The 17398-nt window shown below is 37.2% G+C and overlaps 1 protein-coding gene across 1 annotated transcript in view; it reads left to right on the plus strand.

The window, feature by feature from the left end:
* Positions 1-17398, plus strand: part of LOC115410805 (cGMP-dependent protein kinase 1-like) — a 119544-nt gene that overhangs the window by 77525 nt on the left and 24621 nt on the right. The window contains 3 exon segments of the mRNA XM_030122624.1: positions 2882-2945; positions 3099-3176; positions 3334-3428. Coding sequence (XP_029978484.1) covers positions 2882-2945; positions 3099-3176; positions 3334-3428 — 237 coding nt within the window.

A 17398-nucleotide genomic window follows, 5' to 3' on the forward strand; every position in this document is an offset into this window, starting at 1 on the left:
TAAATGTGGTCTAAAATTAATGTTATGTGCAACATAGTATAGCAAACTATTACAAAAACAAATTAATTTTAGCAAAAAAAAAACAAAAAAAGTCTCAGTTTTGAATGTCTGGGGTCGCCAGAAGTTTGTGATGTTAAAATGGGGTCCTGAGACTAAAAAGGTTGGGAACCACTGCTGTACTATATGAAATACACATCATTTCAAACAATCATACCATACAATTCAATAATCCAGTGTTGCATTTATATGATATCTTCCTTGCTGTTGTATTCACAGAAATCCCATTCAGGACTCTGCTGCTTTCTCCCAAATTTAGTCTCATGTTGTCGGGTACAGTGGGGATGACAAGCTAACACTAAATGACAAGTAATGAGAAGTGACGGGCCGTGAAGTGTCATATGGTGCCGCCAACTAAAATTGCTTGAGCAAAATAAATCGATTTCATATCAATTCGACATTGACAAAGACGAAAACGAAGGGAATTTTATCCTAATTTTTATACATTTTAGTTGATTTTGTAAGCACACAATACAGTTTCAGTTAATTATTGTTTTTTCTTTTTATAGTTTTTATTTATTTCAGTTAACAAAAATGTTTTTTTCAATTCTAGTTTTCGCCATTTTGGTCACGATAATAATCTTGTTTTGTGGCATATGCAATGAGAGATGCAATCTATTGAACTGTTCAAAGCAAAACCAGATTTTTTTTTTTTACTGTGCCACAAACTGCAACTTACTTGGCTTGTAAATGTGACAAAATGTGTAAATGCTTCCATGGGGCTTAGCAACAGGGGTTGGGTTTTAACTCCCTATTCACACACTGACTGTGCACTGGCTGGTATCAACAATCATTAACTTCAAATCATTCTTTACATTCTGGTCTGCAGCTATAACCAAAAGTTTTGACAGTGACATTTTATTTCAGAGGCGTCGCTGCCTCCATTTTTTTGCTTGTTTGTTTTTTCCCATGTGTTTCTGAAGAACAATTCTAAGGAATTCAAGAGTTTCAAACATTTATTGGTGTATAAATCACAATCATACAAAGAGTCAATTTGTGTTACTGCCAAAACTTTTTGCTACAGTTGTATAGTGAATAACAGGAGATCTTACAATACTTTTGTGATTTAGTTTGTGAAATTTGCGTTGGAGTCTGCACTGTTAGTTGGTTGTTTTTTCACATTTCACATTCAGTCATTGCTGTGTACATGTACAAGTCAAATTTTTACTGGGGTTCTTCATTGTGATAACCATTTTCTGCTCTTAGTGTTCCAGAAACAATTATAAGACCACCCTTGTTTTCTTCAATTTCTTGTTAATTTTAATGCTTGGTACAACTAAAGGTACATTTGTTTTGGACCAAGGTTATAATCGTTAATGAAAACAAACGAAATGATGAAAACTAAAATTAAAAAACATTTTCGTTAACTGAAATAAATAAAAACTTAAATTAAAAGAAAAAAAATGATAACTAACTGAAACTGTATTGTGTGCTTACAAAACTAACTAAAATGTATAAAAATTATGTATAAAATTCCCTTAGTTTTCCATCTTTGTCAATGTTGATATTGGATAGAACATGTGAAAATTTTGTCTAAGATCAGCAGTAAAAGAGAGGTATAGAAGTTGGGAGGCCAACAGTGAAAGTATGGAAAGTTTCAGTTTCGTTTTCATGTAAGTGATGTTGTGTATGGATCACACCCCACCTACATTACCCCCCACCAACCTGCGATAGGGAATTTAAACATGGTACTGTATATATGTTTGTGTCTACTCAGTCAATGAGCCGCCCTAACCTGACCCCCCAAATAAAGTGTCCAGGGTAACCTCACTTATTTCTTTGAATAGGATGGTGAGGAAGATAAACTATATGAAAAAAACTAAAACTAAACTAAACTAAAACTAACCACTCAGAAAAAAACAACACTAATAAAAACTAGCAAACCTGCTCTAAAAACTAATTAAAACTAACTGAATTACAGAAAAAAAGTCAAAACTAAATGAAACAAAACTATAATTAAAAATCCAATATAACCTTGGTTTGGACAAATATAATGATAACAACAAAAATAGCTCATAAGAGTTTAATTTAAGAGCTGTCACATGATACACACAGGAATTAGCACTTGATTGCATAACCATTGTTTTAGATGACTTTTATGGTCTAATAATTTTTTTCGTGTCTGTATATAGCCACAACAGGGCGCAACACTAATCACTGTTAGCTTATAAATGCAATGAGAGAACACTGGTAGACGTCTCCCAGCAGAAAATAGATACAAACTTTGCATAAGCTCGCAGGCACATGTTTCACCTGCGTACTCTGTGGTGAATTAACGGTGATTCATTGTATTCTAAGAGAAATCCCTGGATACTTTCCTTTATCCTTGGAATAGCCATGGACTGATAGAAGCAGGTAGGTGAGTGTCAGTTTATTTTAGCTCATTATGAACTGCCTGGAGAAGCTGATATGAAGAAGGCAGAAAGGAAAACAGACAGCTTGTGCATAGTCCCAGTGTGTGTTTTATAGACATATGAAAATTACACAATTAGTATAAACTCTGCAAACAATAAAGGACCAGAAGGTAAATACAGTGCAGCTGTTTTTTATCCATATTAACTGCTGAAACCAAGGGGATACAAAAAGGTAGTGGAGGTTTTAGGGAGCTTAAAATGGTCTGATTTCACAAGATAAATTTCTTCTTTTGAAAACATGCTTTTGTCCTACAATGCACTGCATAAAGGAACACTGAAAAATGATTAAATGACACAAAATACTATTTGTCTTCAGTTTGTCATATTTGGTGGAATTTGTCTCTTGGCTTTAATTTATTTCAGATTAAAAAAACAAGCAAATAGACTTTATTTTTTCTGTGTCTCTGCAGTGTCCCCACTTTTCAGAGTCTCCCAGAAGAAACTCTCAGTAAACTGGCTGACGTCATGGAAGAGGTTAGACTGACATTCTAATAAGACTTGATAAAGATTAATTAACATAAATGTTTTTCTCATTTCTATCCTAATTTATTTTGGCCTTCAAATATGTCAATAAAGAAATACAGATGAAAACCGTGTTGTCTTGTTGGTGTCAAACTGTGTGTTCAGACCCATTATGACGATGGAGATTTCATCATCAGACAAGGAGCCAGAGGAGACACCTTCTTCATCATCAGCAAAGGAACGGTAATGTACTTTAATATCACACACACTGCTCCATTAACACTCATTAGTCTCCATTCCAGACCTGTGTTTCCACTTCAGGTTCATCCTTTATTGATTATCGTATCGATCCATCCTCAGTAATAGTCTGCTGACAGCTGTTCATCATCCTTCCTGTCAGGTTAACGTAACCCAGGAGGATTCAGCCAATCAGGAGCCGGTATACCTCAGAGAGCTCGGGAGGGGAGACTGGTTTGGTGAGAGAGCGCTACAGGGGTAAGATCATAGGACTTCATTTAACCTTTGACTCTGACTTTATTGTTTTTGGTTCGGTTTGTTTGTTTGATTGTTAACACTCTAGCAGCAAAACTATTGGTTGAATTCATACCAAACTGGGTTTATAGATTACCAGTGACCCAGAATAGATCTGATTACATTTTGGGAAAAGTAGGTCAAAGTTAAAATTTTTTATGAATTTTTAAATTATTTTTTTCCCATTTACTCTTAATGAGCAAAAATTCACATGTCTGTAGCAGCAAAACTGTTGGTTAAATTTATACCAAACTGATAGTTTATTATACCTGATGTATGCTCCAAATGTTCAGAATGCAAAGGAACACTGGTTCACTGTATGTGGTATTGTCGACAAACTGCATTGTTCTGGAGGGAAATCAGGGAAATAATTGAAAAAATTATTTCTAAACAAGTCATGTTAGACCCAAAGTTATTTCTGTTTGGCCTATATCCAGAAAAATATAAATATACAACAAATGAATGGGTTTTTATAGACTTCAGTCTACTTATTGCTAAAAAATGCATTTCATTATTTGAAAAAGAACTCATAAACCAATTATTAGTCAGTGGATACGGCAGATGCTTTCTACCCTTCCGTTAGAAAAAATTTCCTATATTCTTAAGGGCAAACAGGAGTCATTTGAATGTGTTTGGAATCCTTTCATTGTGTATGCTAAGAATCTAAATTTATTAGAGGAAAATGCAAACAACTGAAAAAGTTCCCACTGTGGTTTCTAAAGGTGGATGCTCACATTTCTGTATTTTGTATCATTTTTTATGTTTTTTTTGTAAACATAATAATGTTTGTGATTGTAGTCAACAGGTTGCATGGATCCGTTATATGCACTGTTTGTTGTTTGTTGTATGTTTGTTAAAATGATAAAAATTTAAATTAAAACATTTTGGAAAAAAAATAAAATTAAAAAAAAAAAAAAAATGGATAGTTTATAGATTACCAGTGACCCAGAGTAGATGTCATTACATTTTGGGAAAAGTAGGTCAAAATTTTGATTTTTTTATGAATTAAAAAAAAAAAATTCTCATTTACAAATAATGGGCGCAATTTCACGTCTGTAGCAGCAAAAGTATTGGTTGAATTCATACCAAATTGGGTTTATAGATTGCCAGTGACCCAGAATAGATGTGATTACATTTTGGGAAAAGCAAGTCAAAGTTCACATTTTTATGAATTTTTAAAATCTTTTTTTCCCCCCCATTTACTAATAATGGGCAAAATTTCACTTCTGTAAAATCATCAATTTTGTTTAAATTTACTTCAAACTTGACACATATATACAGGCAATTCATATGCTGACATCATCACATGCATAGACATGAGGACATCAGCTAGATCAATGCCAAAATAAGCTACAGTACGTTCCAAGAGGTGGGGTTTGTTGTACCTGGCACCACTTGTTCTGAATGTGATCAAACAGTGAAACAGGCAGTGCTGGTGGGGAGGATGTTTCTGCAGGTACAGATGAGGACAGGGTTTACAACATTTGTATGATAATATCCCAGTTATCAGTGGCCAAAGCATAAAATCTGCAGTTTGCAGGATTTTCTGATTGCTGGATTTCACTTTGAGGAAGATTTAGATTGTAGTAACATATAATATATACACATACACATAATGTTTATATAGTGAACTTAATTTTCAATTTGTATTCAAAATGTTTCATGTTTTCATTGCAATGAGATCTATGCCTGGGCAGAACCAGCTACATTATCTTATTGTTTTGTGGAGGTTCACTGCGATCAGGGGCTTTGGAAACTTCACTGGTGAAGTAGATACTAGTGCTTGTTCTCAGTCCACTGTTATAAAGCACTTCAGTTTGTAGAGGTCTGCTCCAAATATTCTCCTCCTAGACAGCATGCTTATGTTCCTAATAGGATCCCATTTTCAGTCATAATTGCACTGTTGAAATGTTGATCATTTTAGCTGCTTCGGCTGCACTTTCAAAGTGTAGTGTGTAGCCATGAATACTAAATTGCAGATATTTATTTTAAATCCAGGTGATGTGAGGTTTTAAGGTGTGTAGTCATTTATTTATTTGTAGTTTTATTATTTCCTCCATCCATGATATTTCTGTAAAGATACATCTTGGAAAAAAATATTAGACCACCCTTGTTTTCTTCAATATCTTGTTCATTTTAATGCCTGGTACAACTAAAGGTACATTTGTTTGGACAAATATAATGATAACAACAAAAAGAGCTCATAAGAGTTTAATTTAAGAGGTGGTATCTAGTCATTTTCCATGTTTTTCTTGATAATAACCAAAATCACTTCAGTTCTTACATCAATATCTATGGCATTGTACTGACAAAAACAGTGCTTTTAGGCATTCCATGTTTTCTTTTCTGTCTGTTTTAGTCACATGATACACACAGGAGTAAGTACATTGTTTTTGATGACTTTTGATAGTCTAATAATTTTTTCCGCAACTGTATAATATGCAAAAGTATCTTAATGTTGCAATATCACTGATGGCCTTTAGCTACTGCTCCAAAAGCTCTGGCTCCCATAGACTTACATTGAACTTCTCTCTACAGATACTACACCAATACTTTTTCCAGGCCTTATTCCAGTCTCATCCATTTTATATGGGACCTTCAATAGCTGATCTGGTGGTCCATCCATGAATATTTCCTCCATTAATAAGGTCTCTGCACTGTAGGGCTTTGATTGACAGGTCTGCATGCCTACTGACCTGTAAAAATGGACTTTCAGTTCATGTAATAAAACATATTTCTTTTAAAACATATTTCTAAGTTCTTACATCCAGGGTGCGACTTGTCAAAAAATGGGGGGGGGGTTAAATAATGAAAATACAAGCAATCAACGGGCCTAATTATTTTTTAAGTTAACGGTAGGCTCTATTACATGTCAAGCAGTCGAACATTCATCTTTAATGCAAACTAAAAAATACATGAAACATTTAATTTTCTGCGACAGCCACACCTGCGATGTGGGAGTGGCCTAGTTAAGGTTCAGGACCATGGATAAGGCCCGATCACACAAACATGGTAAAGGATTTATGGCCAATGGGAACTTACTCAGACTGTAAAACAGAACATAAAACTTAATCAAGATGCAGTTGAACATGTACATTGGCGCCTGTAGATGTATGTCCATACTAGTGATGCGGTCCAGTTGGGGCAGGTCAAAAAAATATCACTTTCAGACACAGAGAGAGAGACATTGATATATACAGAGAGAGAGATAGGTAAGATATACAATGCATTTATGTGCATGAGGATGTTTGCAAATTCCAAGACTGCCGACACTTCGGTTCGTGATTGCATAACCATTGTTTTTGATGACTTTTGATGGTCTAATACAGTGTTTTTCAGCCTTGGGGTTGGAACCCCATGTGGGGTCGCCTGGAATTCAAATGGGGTCGCCTGAAATTTCTAGTAATTGATAAAAATAAAAACTTACTAATAAAAAATATATGGTGAGTTGAGAGAGATAATCACGATACATAAAAGACATGACAAACTCTGAAGCTGAAACTGAAGCACTGTGGTACTGTTTCTTTCAAATGTTCATTGTGGTCAGTTTCAGATGCTGCAGCTCTTTCATAATTCATAGTTTGAGTTATTCTTAGTTCAGTATTAACTGTCAACCTTGTAAATACAAGCTGGACTGACTGTACATATCCTGACCAAGGAAAATAAAATTCTCACTTTGTGCAGTAATCTCAACCTGGCTTTTCTGCCTCCGTGTAATGCTTTCAGCACAGACCCAGAACCCAAATGCAGAACGCAGAGACGGATGTAAAAGTTTACAGGGTTTATTGAATACAATTGGTATGATAATGATAAAGAACAGGAACTTGAGGACAGCGGGCAAGGAAGTCCTCGTCTGAACCGTCCACCGGGTTTCGGACACGAACCCACGGTTCGGCACCGGGTTTACTGCCGGATCGCCGACTAGGGGAAAGCAGAGGGAGGTCAGGGACGGAAACAGGTCATGCACAGGAAGACAATCAGACAGGCGACAGGACATAGGGAAAAGGCAAAACTCACGTACCGAATAATCAGGCGAAGGCGTCAAAAAACCAGAAGGCAGATAGAGGCTGACAACAACCGACAGGGAGCAGGCAAAAGACAGGCAAAACGGATGACAAAAAACAGGTCGAACACGGTAAGGCAAACGAACAAACAGGATCAGAACGCTGGTAAGTAATCTACAAGAGAGAACAAACTGGCGTCTGATCAGGGGAAAAGGCAGGGTATAAATACACAAAAGGGAGGGAAGACAACGAGACACAGGTGGAACAAATTAGGGCGGAGTCAGGAAATCAGGGTAAGGGTGAACACCAAACAGGAAGGGAAGTAAAGACAGCAGACAAGACACATGAGGAAAACTTAACAAAATAAAACAGGAAATGACAGACAAACATAGAAGACAGACAACCCCAGACTAACGTCCGGTAACCGGCTTCACACTCCGTCATAATAATATACATTATATAGACTAAATGTTGTCTAAAATTAACATTCATTTGCAACATAGTATAGCAAACTATTACATGATCCAAAAAGTATTTTATTTTAGCAAAAAAAAAACCAAAAAAAAGTCTCCATTTTGAATGTCTGGGGTCGCTAGAAATTTGCGATGTTAAAATGGGGTCACAAGTCAAAAAGGTTGGGAACCACTGGTCTAATAAATTTTTCCGTGACTGTATTTCACTTTATTTAACACTAGCTGCTCTTACCTTCATACTACAGCCTGTTCATGTCAACAAATGATCATCTCCTAGCACAAAACAGACTCCAACACAACATTCTCACAAGTGTCTGAGTCTTCCAAAGTAACCATTAACATCTACCTGGTCGCATTTTGAGTCAAGCCACTGAAACAGAACAGAACCTTGTGTAGCTAGTCACATGCCATGGCTGAGCTGGTGTATCATCAGACTGAGCCTTTTGTACAACAACAGATAAACATCACCCATTGTCATCGCTGAATGTCATCTTATTTGCTGATAGGCCAGTGGCAGCCCAGAAGGTGAATATTCACTGGTGCGCAGCAATAAATGACTTCATCTATTAGTTTTATGCAGCGCTTTGACTTTTGTAAAGAACTCTGATATGTCTCTGAGAAGCACCACATAAGTCTATTTTCCTTCTTACTTATTAAATGTAAATGTTTCTCTGTGAGTGCAGGGCTGTGACGAACGTGAGCTCAACCGACCGTAAACACCGGTAACTGCTCAGGTCTCACTCACATGTCAACCAATCAACACTCCAGGCTCATCCTCATCATAATTTATTTATTCCAGAGTATTTTTATGGAATCACCTCTGTGGGGTGATTTAAATGTCAACTGAGAACAAAAAGAACTGAAAGATACACAATATGTATCTTTCAGAGGCAGTACAGGGATGATAATTCAGGCATTGTCCTCCCTGTTGTGCCTCTGTACCTCCCTGTGCAGGTCGTTTTTGGAACAGCAGTAGGAGATGTGGCTGTAACAAACACGTTGATATTTTAGGGAGTGAGTATTGAGAAGAGAAGAGAAGAAGAGAAGAGAAGAGAAGAAGAAGTATAGTATAGTATAGTATAGTAATTTATAGAAATTTAAAAAGTGCCATCCAATCTGTACATCAATATTAAACTTATCAGTGATATATTTGATGCTCTGATAATTAGAATGCATAGTTTGGCTTATTACAAGAAAAACAAGTGGTGCCAGGCACAACAAACCCCACCCCTCGCACGTATTGTAGCTTATTTTGGCATCAGTCCAGCTGATGTCATCATGTCTATGCGTGTGCTGATCTCAGCATATCAATAGCGTCTATATATGTGTCAAGTTTGAAGTAAACTGAAACGAAATTGATGTTTTTATTGACATTATAAGTAAATGGGAGAAGAAAAAAGATGTAAAAAAATTCATAAAAAATGTGAATTTTGACTTACTTTTGCCAAAATGTAACCACATCTTTTCTAGGTCACTGGTAATCTATAAACCCGATTTAGTATGAATTCAACCAATAGTTTTGCTGCTACAGACATTTGAAATTTCACCCATTATAAGTAAATGGGGGGGGGGGGGGGGGGGGGGGGGGGGGGGGGGGGGGGGTGGGGGGGGGGGGGGGGGGGGGGGGGGGGGGGGGGGGGGGGGGTGGGGGGGGGGGGGGGGGGGGGGGGGGGGGGGGGGGGGGGGGGGGGGGGGGGGGTGGGGGGGCTTGAGGGGGGGGGGGGGTTTAAAAATTCATAAAAAATCTAAACTTCAACCTGTTTTTCCCAGATGTAATGACATCTATTCTGGGCCACTGGCAATCTGTAACTACATTTGGTATGAATTCAACCAATAGTTTTGCTGCTAGTGTTAACAATCAAACAAAGAAACAAACCGAACCAAAACACACACCTTGCCTCCTTTGGGGGGCGGGGTAATAACTGAAGCACTTTGTTCAGTGTCCTCTGCCTTACCTTTTTTTGTCATGAACGTTTTTTTTTACCTTTTTAACCCATAAAAGGGGTTCGAGGTCCAGAGACATCAAATGGAAACCGTGCGAACATGATCAGTCAGAAAACCAGAGAATCAGCTGCTGGACTGGACAAATGAACAACTGCTGAAGTGCTTTAAACGCAATTGTGCACATAGCACACGTGTGTTCTCACTGCAGCAGTGTCAAGGCTGCTGGAGCTGATCATGGCCACTCTCCACTGTGCTCATGTTTCCACCAGAAGAGATGTGTCCTAGAATCTATTTTTAATAGTCATTGCATCAAGCTGTGAAAGTGAATGAAAAAGACAGGAAGTCAGAAACACCAGCAGGCACAGCTATGTCAGTTTTTATGTAAAATCATTGTATCAGCCTTAATAACGAACACAGTGTAGATAGTGATACACATATTATGACAATAAATGTGTTTCATCTTTTCTTACGACCCAGTCATGCGTAAGTGATTCATGTTATTCGTAACTGGATTTAGCTATTATTAACCTGTGTGGGTTACAGCACAATACATTAGACAAAAAGGAAAGATTTAACCCTTTGACCAGTGGCAGGCTGTGTATTTCACACCCAGGTCTTCAGTCGTGTTCTACTTGACTTAACACACCTTTTAATCAGTACTATACTATCAATACTATCCAAAAACATCACATAACAGCGCGTTGCATCACAGACAGGTATGTCACCGTGAGATTGAATTCCATTATTAAAACAAGAAACCCAATGAATACAGTTCAACAGGTGTACAGCCACAGCTATATCATATACATCATCTCAAGCACAATCATCAATATTTATTGAATAAAATAACAAAAATTTAGAAATATTCATAAAATGCGTTATACTCACCAAAACTACTGCTCATTTTTAGTGTCTGGACCCAATCCATTTCTAATCTTTTTTTGGCCATTGTGCATTGAAAACAGCTCAAAATCAATTTATTTTTTTTAGAGTACACGAGCCTCTGCATATGTCATTTATAGTTGAGTTTCCTCTGACTAGTTTGTGCTTTACCGTCCAATCAAACAACATGAAAATGCCTTCATTGTTGTATGCTGACAGTCAATAGAAACTTTGAGGTATAAATGTCCGCATATTTCTACTTGTAGGGGGGTTGTAATCATTCATTGTGGATTTATTGATGACGTAGTGCTCAGGTAGTTGAGATAATGAGGAGTTGTCATGTTGTCACAGTTCATTGCACATGGGTTGGTCTCTTTGCAAAAGTGGACCAAATACACATTGAGCAATACACAGTGGGTACTGCACAGTTTGAGGATTGGTTTTGAAGGCCTACATAAAGGCCCAAAAAAGGCCACCATCGTTAATCCAGTGAACGGCATCATGCCACGTCTATCACGTGAACAACGTCTCCGGGCACTGGGTATGGTGGAGGCCGGTTTGAGCTACAGTGATATAGCCAGGCCTATGTATGGGCTGTTCCCAACCCACAATCAGAAACCTGGTTGAACGCCACAACACCACAGGCTCTGTTGACCATAGACTGTGTCCAGGGCAAGAGAGAGTGATAACTCCCGAGCAGGCCTGCTACTGTTGTGACTTTGTGTTTGGCAGATGCCATTTTCTTTTGTTAAGTTTTTAGTTTTGAAATTATTCTTGAAACTTTAGATTTTTGTTTCTGTATGCCAATATCCTAAACAAATGATTCATATGAAAAAATTCCAGTTTAGGGTTTCAAAATAAAAATTATGTCGAAAAATATGGTCTCAAAGTTTTCATTGACTTTGAGTGTACATCTGCTAGATCGCCCCCATGTGGCCAACATGAAATCTGATCGGTGAAAGCAATAGGTTCATTTCCATTTATTTGAACCTCCAGAGGCTGCTCTGTTGATTCTGAAGACCACAAGGCAGATTTCTTTAACTCGACAACACATGATGGTGAAATATGATTGGACAAATGCTCTAACATACACATACACTAGTGGAAGGAGTGCAAGTAAGAGAAAAGCTACAAAATAGAGAGAATAGACTTTTGGGAATAATTTAATATATCTTCACGGAACAAATATAAAAAAAATTTGTCATTTAATGTGAATGTAGGTCAGTGATTATGATATTTTTATGCCAACAGCAACGGCCCATTACTGCATTTCACTCCAAGGTAGGAGCACAAAAATCAAGTAAATTTAGCATGAAATAAACCAAATTGGAACAAGATGCATCACTTCTGAAATGAAACCCCTTTGAGGACAGAATTACACCATGTTGGAGCCGTAAGAGCCATAAGAGTCTCTATTTTGATGTTTACTGTAAGTGAAAGTCAGTGAAAATGTGAAAAATGTAAATGTTGTAACATAAATGTGGTGACAATGGGTGAGGACAAGGATTACCTCTATGAAATTCAAATAGCTACAGATTATACAGTGATTTCCTATTAATGTCCTACTGACAGACGTGGAGTCGTGCTGTGAGATGGTCAAAGACATGTCTGATGTGTGTGCTGAGCTATTTGGGGTCAGAGGTCACAGGTGGGTGCTTCAGCCAGACTCTTAATAAAAGTGAATCTCCTTGAACGCCACAGCAGTCTGACAGGAAATTAGGTCAGCAGGAGAGCGTTGGTTTATTACAGGTTTGACTGACAGATGGATGGTGTGTTTTTTTTCCATTTTTCTGAGAAGCTACAGTATTTTTGACCTGCAGACTAAAGACCGTACTCGTCAACATTGTTCACAGTTGGAATAATCCTCTCATTGGGTGTCTATATAGATGCCATTGTCCTCCCATCTGCATTACTGTTTTCAGATCCCCCATTGATGCACAAAACAACATCCACCTGTGAGCCTTTTATGACAAAACATGTTTTTATGTGGCTGCTTCTTTTGTGGAGACTCGCTTCCCAATGTGCAAATGTTCCACCAAAACATCTCTTCCCAGCACGGTTGCTGTATTGTGCTTAGCACCGCCAAATATGTCAATGATTCACGTGAAGAAATACAAACAAACTGAACAATCCGGAGAGGTTTTTATCCCTGTTCCAAAATAATAATGGTTTGAGCCAGATTTATCACAGCACTTAAACATAACAGCAGGTGGACCCAGAAATATTCTCTGTAGTGCTGATATTACAGCTGGGTAATAACATAGTAATAGTTTAGAAGTATGGAGGTAATGCCATGTAATTAACAAAGTAATAACCATGTTGGGTGACACGGTGGTGCAGTGGATAACACTCATGCCTCACAGGAAGAGGGTCCTGGGTTTGATTCCAACACCTGTTGATGGGGGCGGGACCTTTCTTTGTGGAGTTTCCATATTCTCCCTGTGTTTGCGTGGGTTCTTCCTCCCACCATCCAAAGACATGCACTCATAGGTTAATGGGTTAATCTAAGTTGCCCTTAGGTGTAAATGTGAGAGGGATTATTTGTCTTTATATGTCAGCCCCGCGATGAACTGGTGACATGTCCAGGGTATACTCCACCTTCGCCCATAAGTAGCTGGGATAGGCTCCAACGACCCCCGTGACCCTAGTGAGGATAAAGCAGGTTCAAAAAATGAATGAATGAATGAATGAATGAAACCATGTTGTAGTTATAACCAAAAGACAAAAATCCAGGCACTCACTTGGTTGTAAAATTTATAAAATTTAAAAGGGCCTGCAGATCAGTTCATAGGGGCTGGAGTAAAAAACTCACCAAAGGCTTTTTACATTTTGTTTTCCAACCAAGCGAGTGCCTGGATTTTTGTCTTTTTCCAGCTGTTCATGCCCTCTCCATGAGCACCTTTGGTTTGCTGAATACCAGTAGCTCCCTCTTAAGTTGTTTTTTTTTATCGTAGTGGAAAGTACACTGGAAATTTGTAAGTAGGAACATCACAGACAAACAAAACAAGCATTTAACAGGTTAATGTCAATGTAGAACCTAATTTGCAATCATTCTCTGTGTGAGAATCAACATCTGTAATCTTTACCTCCTAAATGTAAACTGGATTCCAACTGGAATCATTTTAATCTGAATCTGAAACATCATCATGTTATCATTCATCAATTCCTGCTTCTTGTTGCACTGTACTTTCATTATATCCCCAGGTATATAGTATAGTAGGAATTCCATCCGTCTTTACGTCTGTTCACTCAAGATTTTTACGATTCTTTTGTGTTTAGATATGTTTATTAAATTTTCAAAATACAGAACAATGATAATACACACAGGTATTCAAACACACAAAAAAAGAGAGAAAATCAAACAATACCCACTTGACCCTTGCTGTCACAAGATATCTGTATGCATACAATATGGCACTGTATAAATAAATAAATTACATATTAGATATACATACAAACATACATCTTAACTTGCCAAGGGCCTTGTACATGTGTTGTACCATTGTCAAAAAAGGTTAAGAAAGATATCCACATTTTATCAAACTTCTGCTCAGATCCACATTATGTATATTAGATTTTTTTGAGTTTAAGATTGGAGATCAATTCGCCTGGTTCTTATCAAATTCGACACACATTTTCTTTACCACTATGAGAGGTGTAGCGCAGTTTAATGGCTGAATTTAAATTTTTGGGTTTTCTACAAATTTTGACAAGGCAGGGTATCAGTGAGCAGGAGGGGCAACACATTGTGCCGTGGGTGGGGGTTATTAGTAAACTACTCTTACTTTGTCACTTGTTGTATTCTTGCGTGGTTCTTGCTCTGTTTGAGTATGTGTTGTTGAGTTTGTGTATTTTTGAAAAGCCCAGATAGTCAGAAGGCAGAAGTAACGCTGTGAAACTCTTGTCCCCAATGGAGAATAAAACACATTGCTGGGTCTCAAGAGGTTAAGATAAATGCATCAGTTGTGCTAATAACGATACAACCTGTCACTCTACAAACAAGAGGTGCCATGCACAACCCCCCCTCCCCCAGAGGTTGATAATTTTTCTTGTAAAGGGTAGTAAAATACTGTAGTTTAGGCCATGAAAAAGCAGACTAAGGAGCCCCAAAAATAACCTTGTAGGAAATTACCTAGGTTCAACTGGACTCAGCTGAACTGAAAAACTGTCAAAATAAAGCATAACCAAGTGGTGCCGGGCACAACAAACCCCTCCCACATGCATGTATTGTAGCTTATGTTGGTATCGATACAGCTGATATCATCATGTCTATGCATGTGCTGATTTCCGCATATCAATTGCCTCTATATATGTGCCAAGTTTGAAGTAAATAGAAACAAAATTCATGTTTTTATAGACATTTGAAATTTCACCCATTAAGTAAATGGGAGGAGAAAAAAGATTTTAAAAATTCATACAAAATTGGAACTTTGACCTAGTTTTCCCAAAATGTAATCACATGTATTCTGGGTCACTGGCAATCTATAAACCAAATTTGGTATGAATTCAAACAATAGTTTTGCTGCTACAAACATTTGAAATTTCACCCATTATAAGTAAATGTGTGTGTGTATGTGTGTGTGTGTGTGGGGGGGGGGGGGGTTAAAAATTCATAACAAATGTTAACTTTGACCTGCCACTTCCAAAATGTAGTAAGATCTATTCTAGGTCACTGGCAATCTAAAAACCAAATTTGGTATGAATTCAACCAATAGTTTGCTGCTAGAGTGTTAATAAACAAACAAACCGAACCAAAAACAACCCCTTGCCTCCCTTCAGGGGATCGGGGCACTAAAAATCCTTGATCATTGTGATTTTGTGATTGGCTGTGTAACTGCAGCTTGTGCTTCATTGGAAAGTTGCACAGTTTACTGAGATATATAGACAATCTGCTCTTGTCATAACTAAAGTCTCTCTGCTCGGGACTAAAACTTTTTAAAAGAACAGTTTCAGCTAGTTTTAATATCAGCACTATTGTGTTTTTCATTCATTCATCTTTCTGAACCTGCTTTATCTTCACTAGGGTCATGGTATTGTGTTTATATTTCAGCCGTATATGGAAACACATGCGATGTCATTTTCACAGCTCAAATGTCAAACAGTCACCAGGGACAAAACGAGCATTTATGTTTAACATCTTAATGGACTGAGTATTGACAGGCGCTCACACAGTAAAAACATGGGACATAAAATGCTGCTAAAAGCCTAAAGGCATCAAACCAACATGTGTGTCAAAGCATGAAGAGTGTGAAAACCTGTAGGGACATCAGTGAGTGCAGGAAATCCACTGTACAGTAAATGACAGGTATTCTGTACCGTGACAGTGTTATCAGAGGGCTTAATCGTTACTGCATTGAACCAGGATTTAAGACATTTTGATACCACATAGGATAAAATATAACGTTTCATCCTCATAATGACCAAAGGAGGCAGAAAAACAGGCAGGGGATACAGATGAGAATGATTTCTAACACTTTCCTTAGTCCATAACAACAGCTTCTATCATGAATATTAATAATTCAGAATATGATACCGTTATTGTCACTGCATATTTGACACACAGTGAAAACCGCCCTGCAGTACCTGAAAACATCTCATAATCCACACATGCGTATCTGTCAACACTGGAATTTTAAAATAAGTGAAATTTTCCGCTGATGTACATCCTTGTATTATATAATTTCAACACCAAGGCATTAATATGTAGGGTGACCGTGTGTATTTATAAGAAATGTTGCAGCATTTTTATCATCTATTGCACATATTGAGACAATAACCCGCATTTTCTTTTCATTTCAACTACTCACTAATTATGTGTCCATCCAAATGTGGTGGAAATGTTTGGTTTTTTCTCCTATATTTTTCTTTAGCAAATGAACAAAAAAATAACATTACTTCAATGATGGCAGAAAAATACAAATACAAATCCACACATACAGAAAAAACATACCTAAAAGTAATTACCATACATTTGAGGATTTTCTAGGCAAAAATAAATAAAGAAATAAATAAATGAATGAATGAATGAATGAATGAATGAATGAAACTAAATAAATGAAATAAAATAAAATAAAATAAAATGACAATACAATTATAGAATTATAAAAGTGGTGGAAATGTTAATCAAATGTCGACAAATTCTAAAAAAGCAAACAGAATCTTTGTGTGTTCCCATCCTGTGAATTTGAGGACTTGGTTCATGGACAAAAGCAGCAGCTGCATAATAGTAGCAGCGTTATATTTTAACTTCTATCTGGACTTTTATAACTGAAAGTGAGAGAAAAGACCAGGGCTGTGATTCAAACAATATTTAATAGCTTTCATTCTCTTGGCATGTTGCATAATTCATCTTTACCTTAACCTTAAAAGACTTAATTCTTGTGATATGTTCTCTACATCTAATCCTTCCTAAGCTACTTATCACCGTTTTATTTCATCCTCTGCATTTTTCAGCGAGCAGCATATATTTAATTTACTTATGTAGATGTTCATAAAAGCTTCAAGTAAATTAAGGGTTAAATGGGTGAACTGGAGAAAAGTGACTTTTAGCGCAAAATATTTAGCACGTTGACTAAAAACAAGCATTTACAACCACTGTTATTTTCTGAACTGCAGTTTTTCATATGTGATT

This window comes from Sphaeramia orbicularis, chromosome 19 (assembly GCF_902148855.1).
Source record: "Sphaeramia orbicularis chromosome 19, fSphaOr1.1, whole genome shotgun sequence".
NCBI classification, from domain to species: domain Eukaryota; kingdom Metazoa; phylum Chordata; class Actinopteri; order Kurtiformes; family Apogonidae; genus Sphaeramia; species Sphaeramia orbicularis.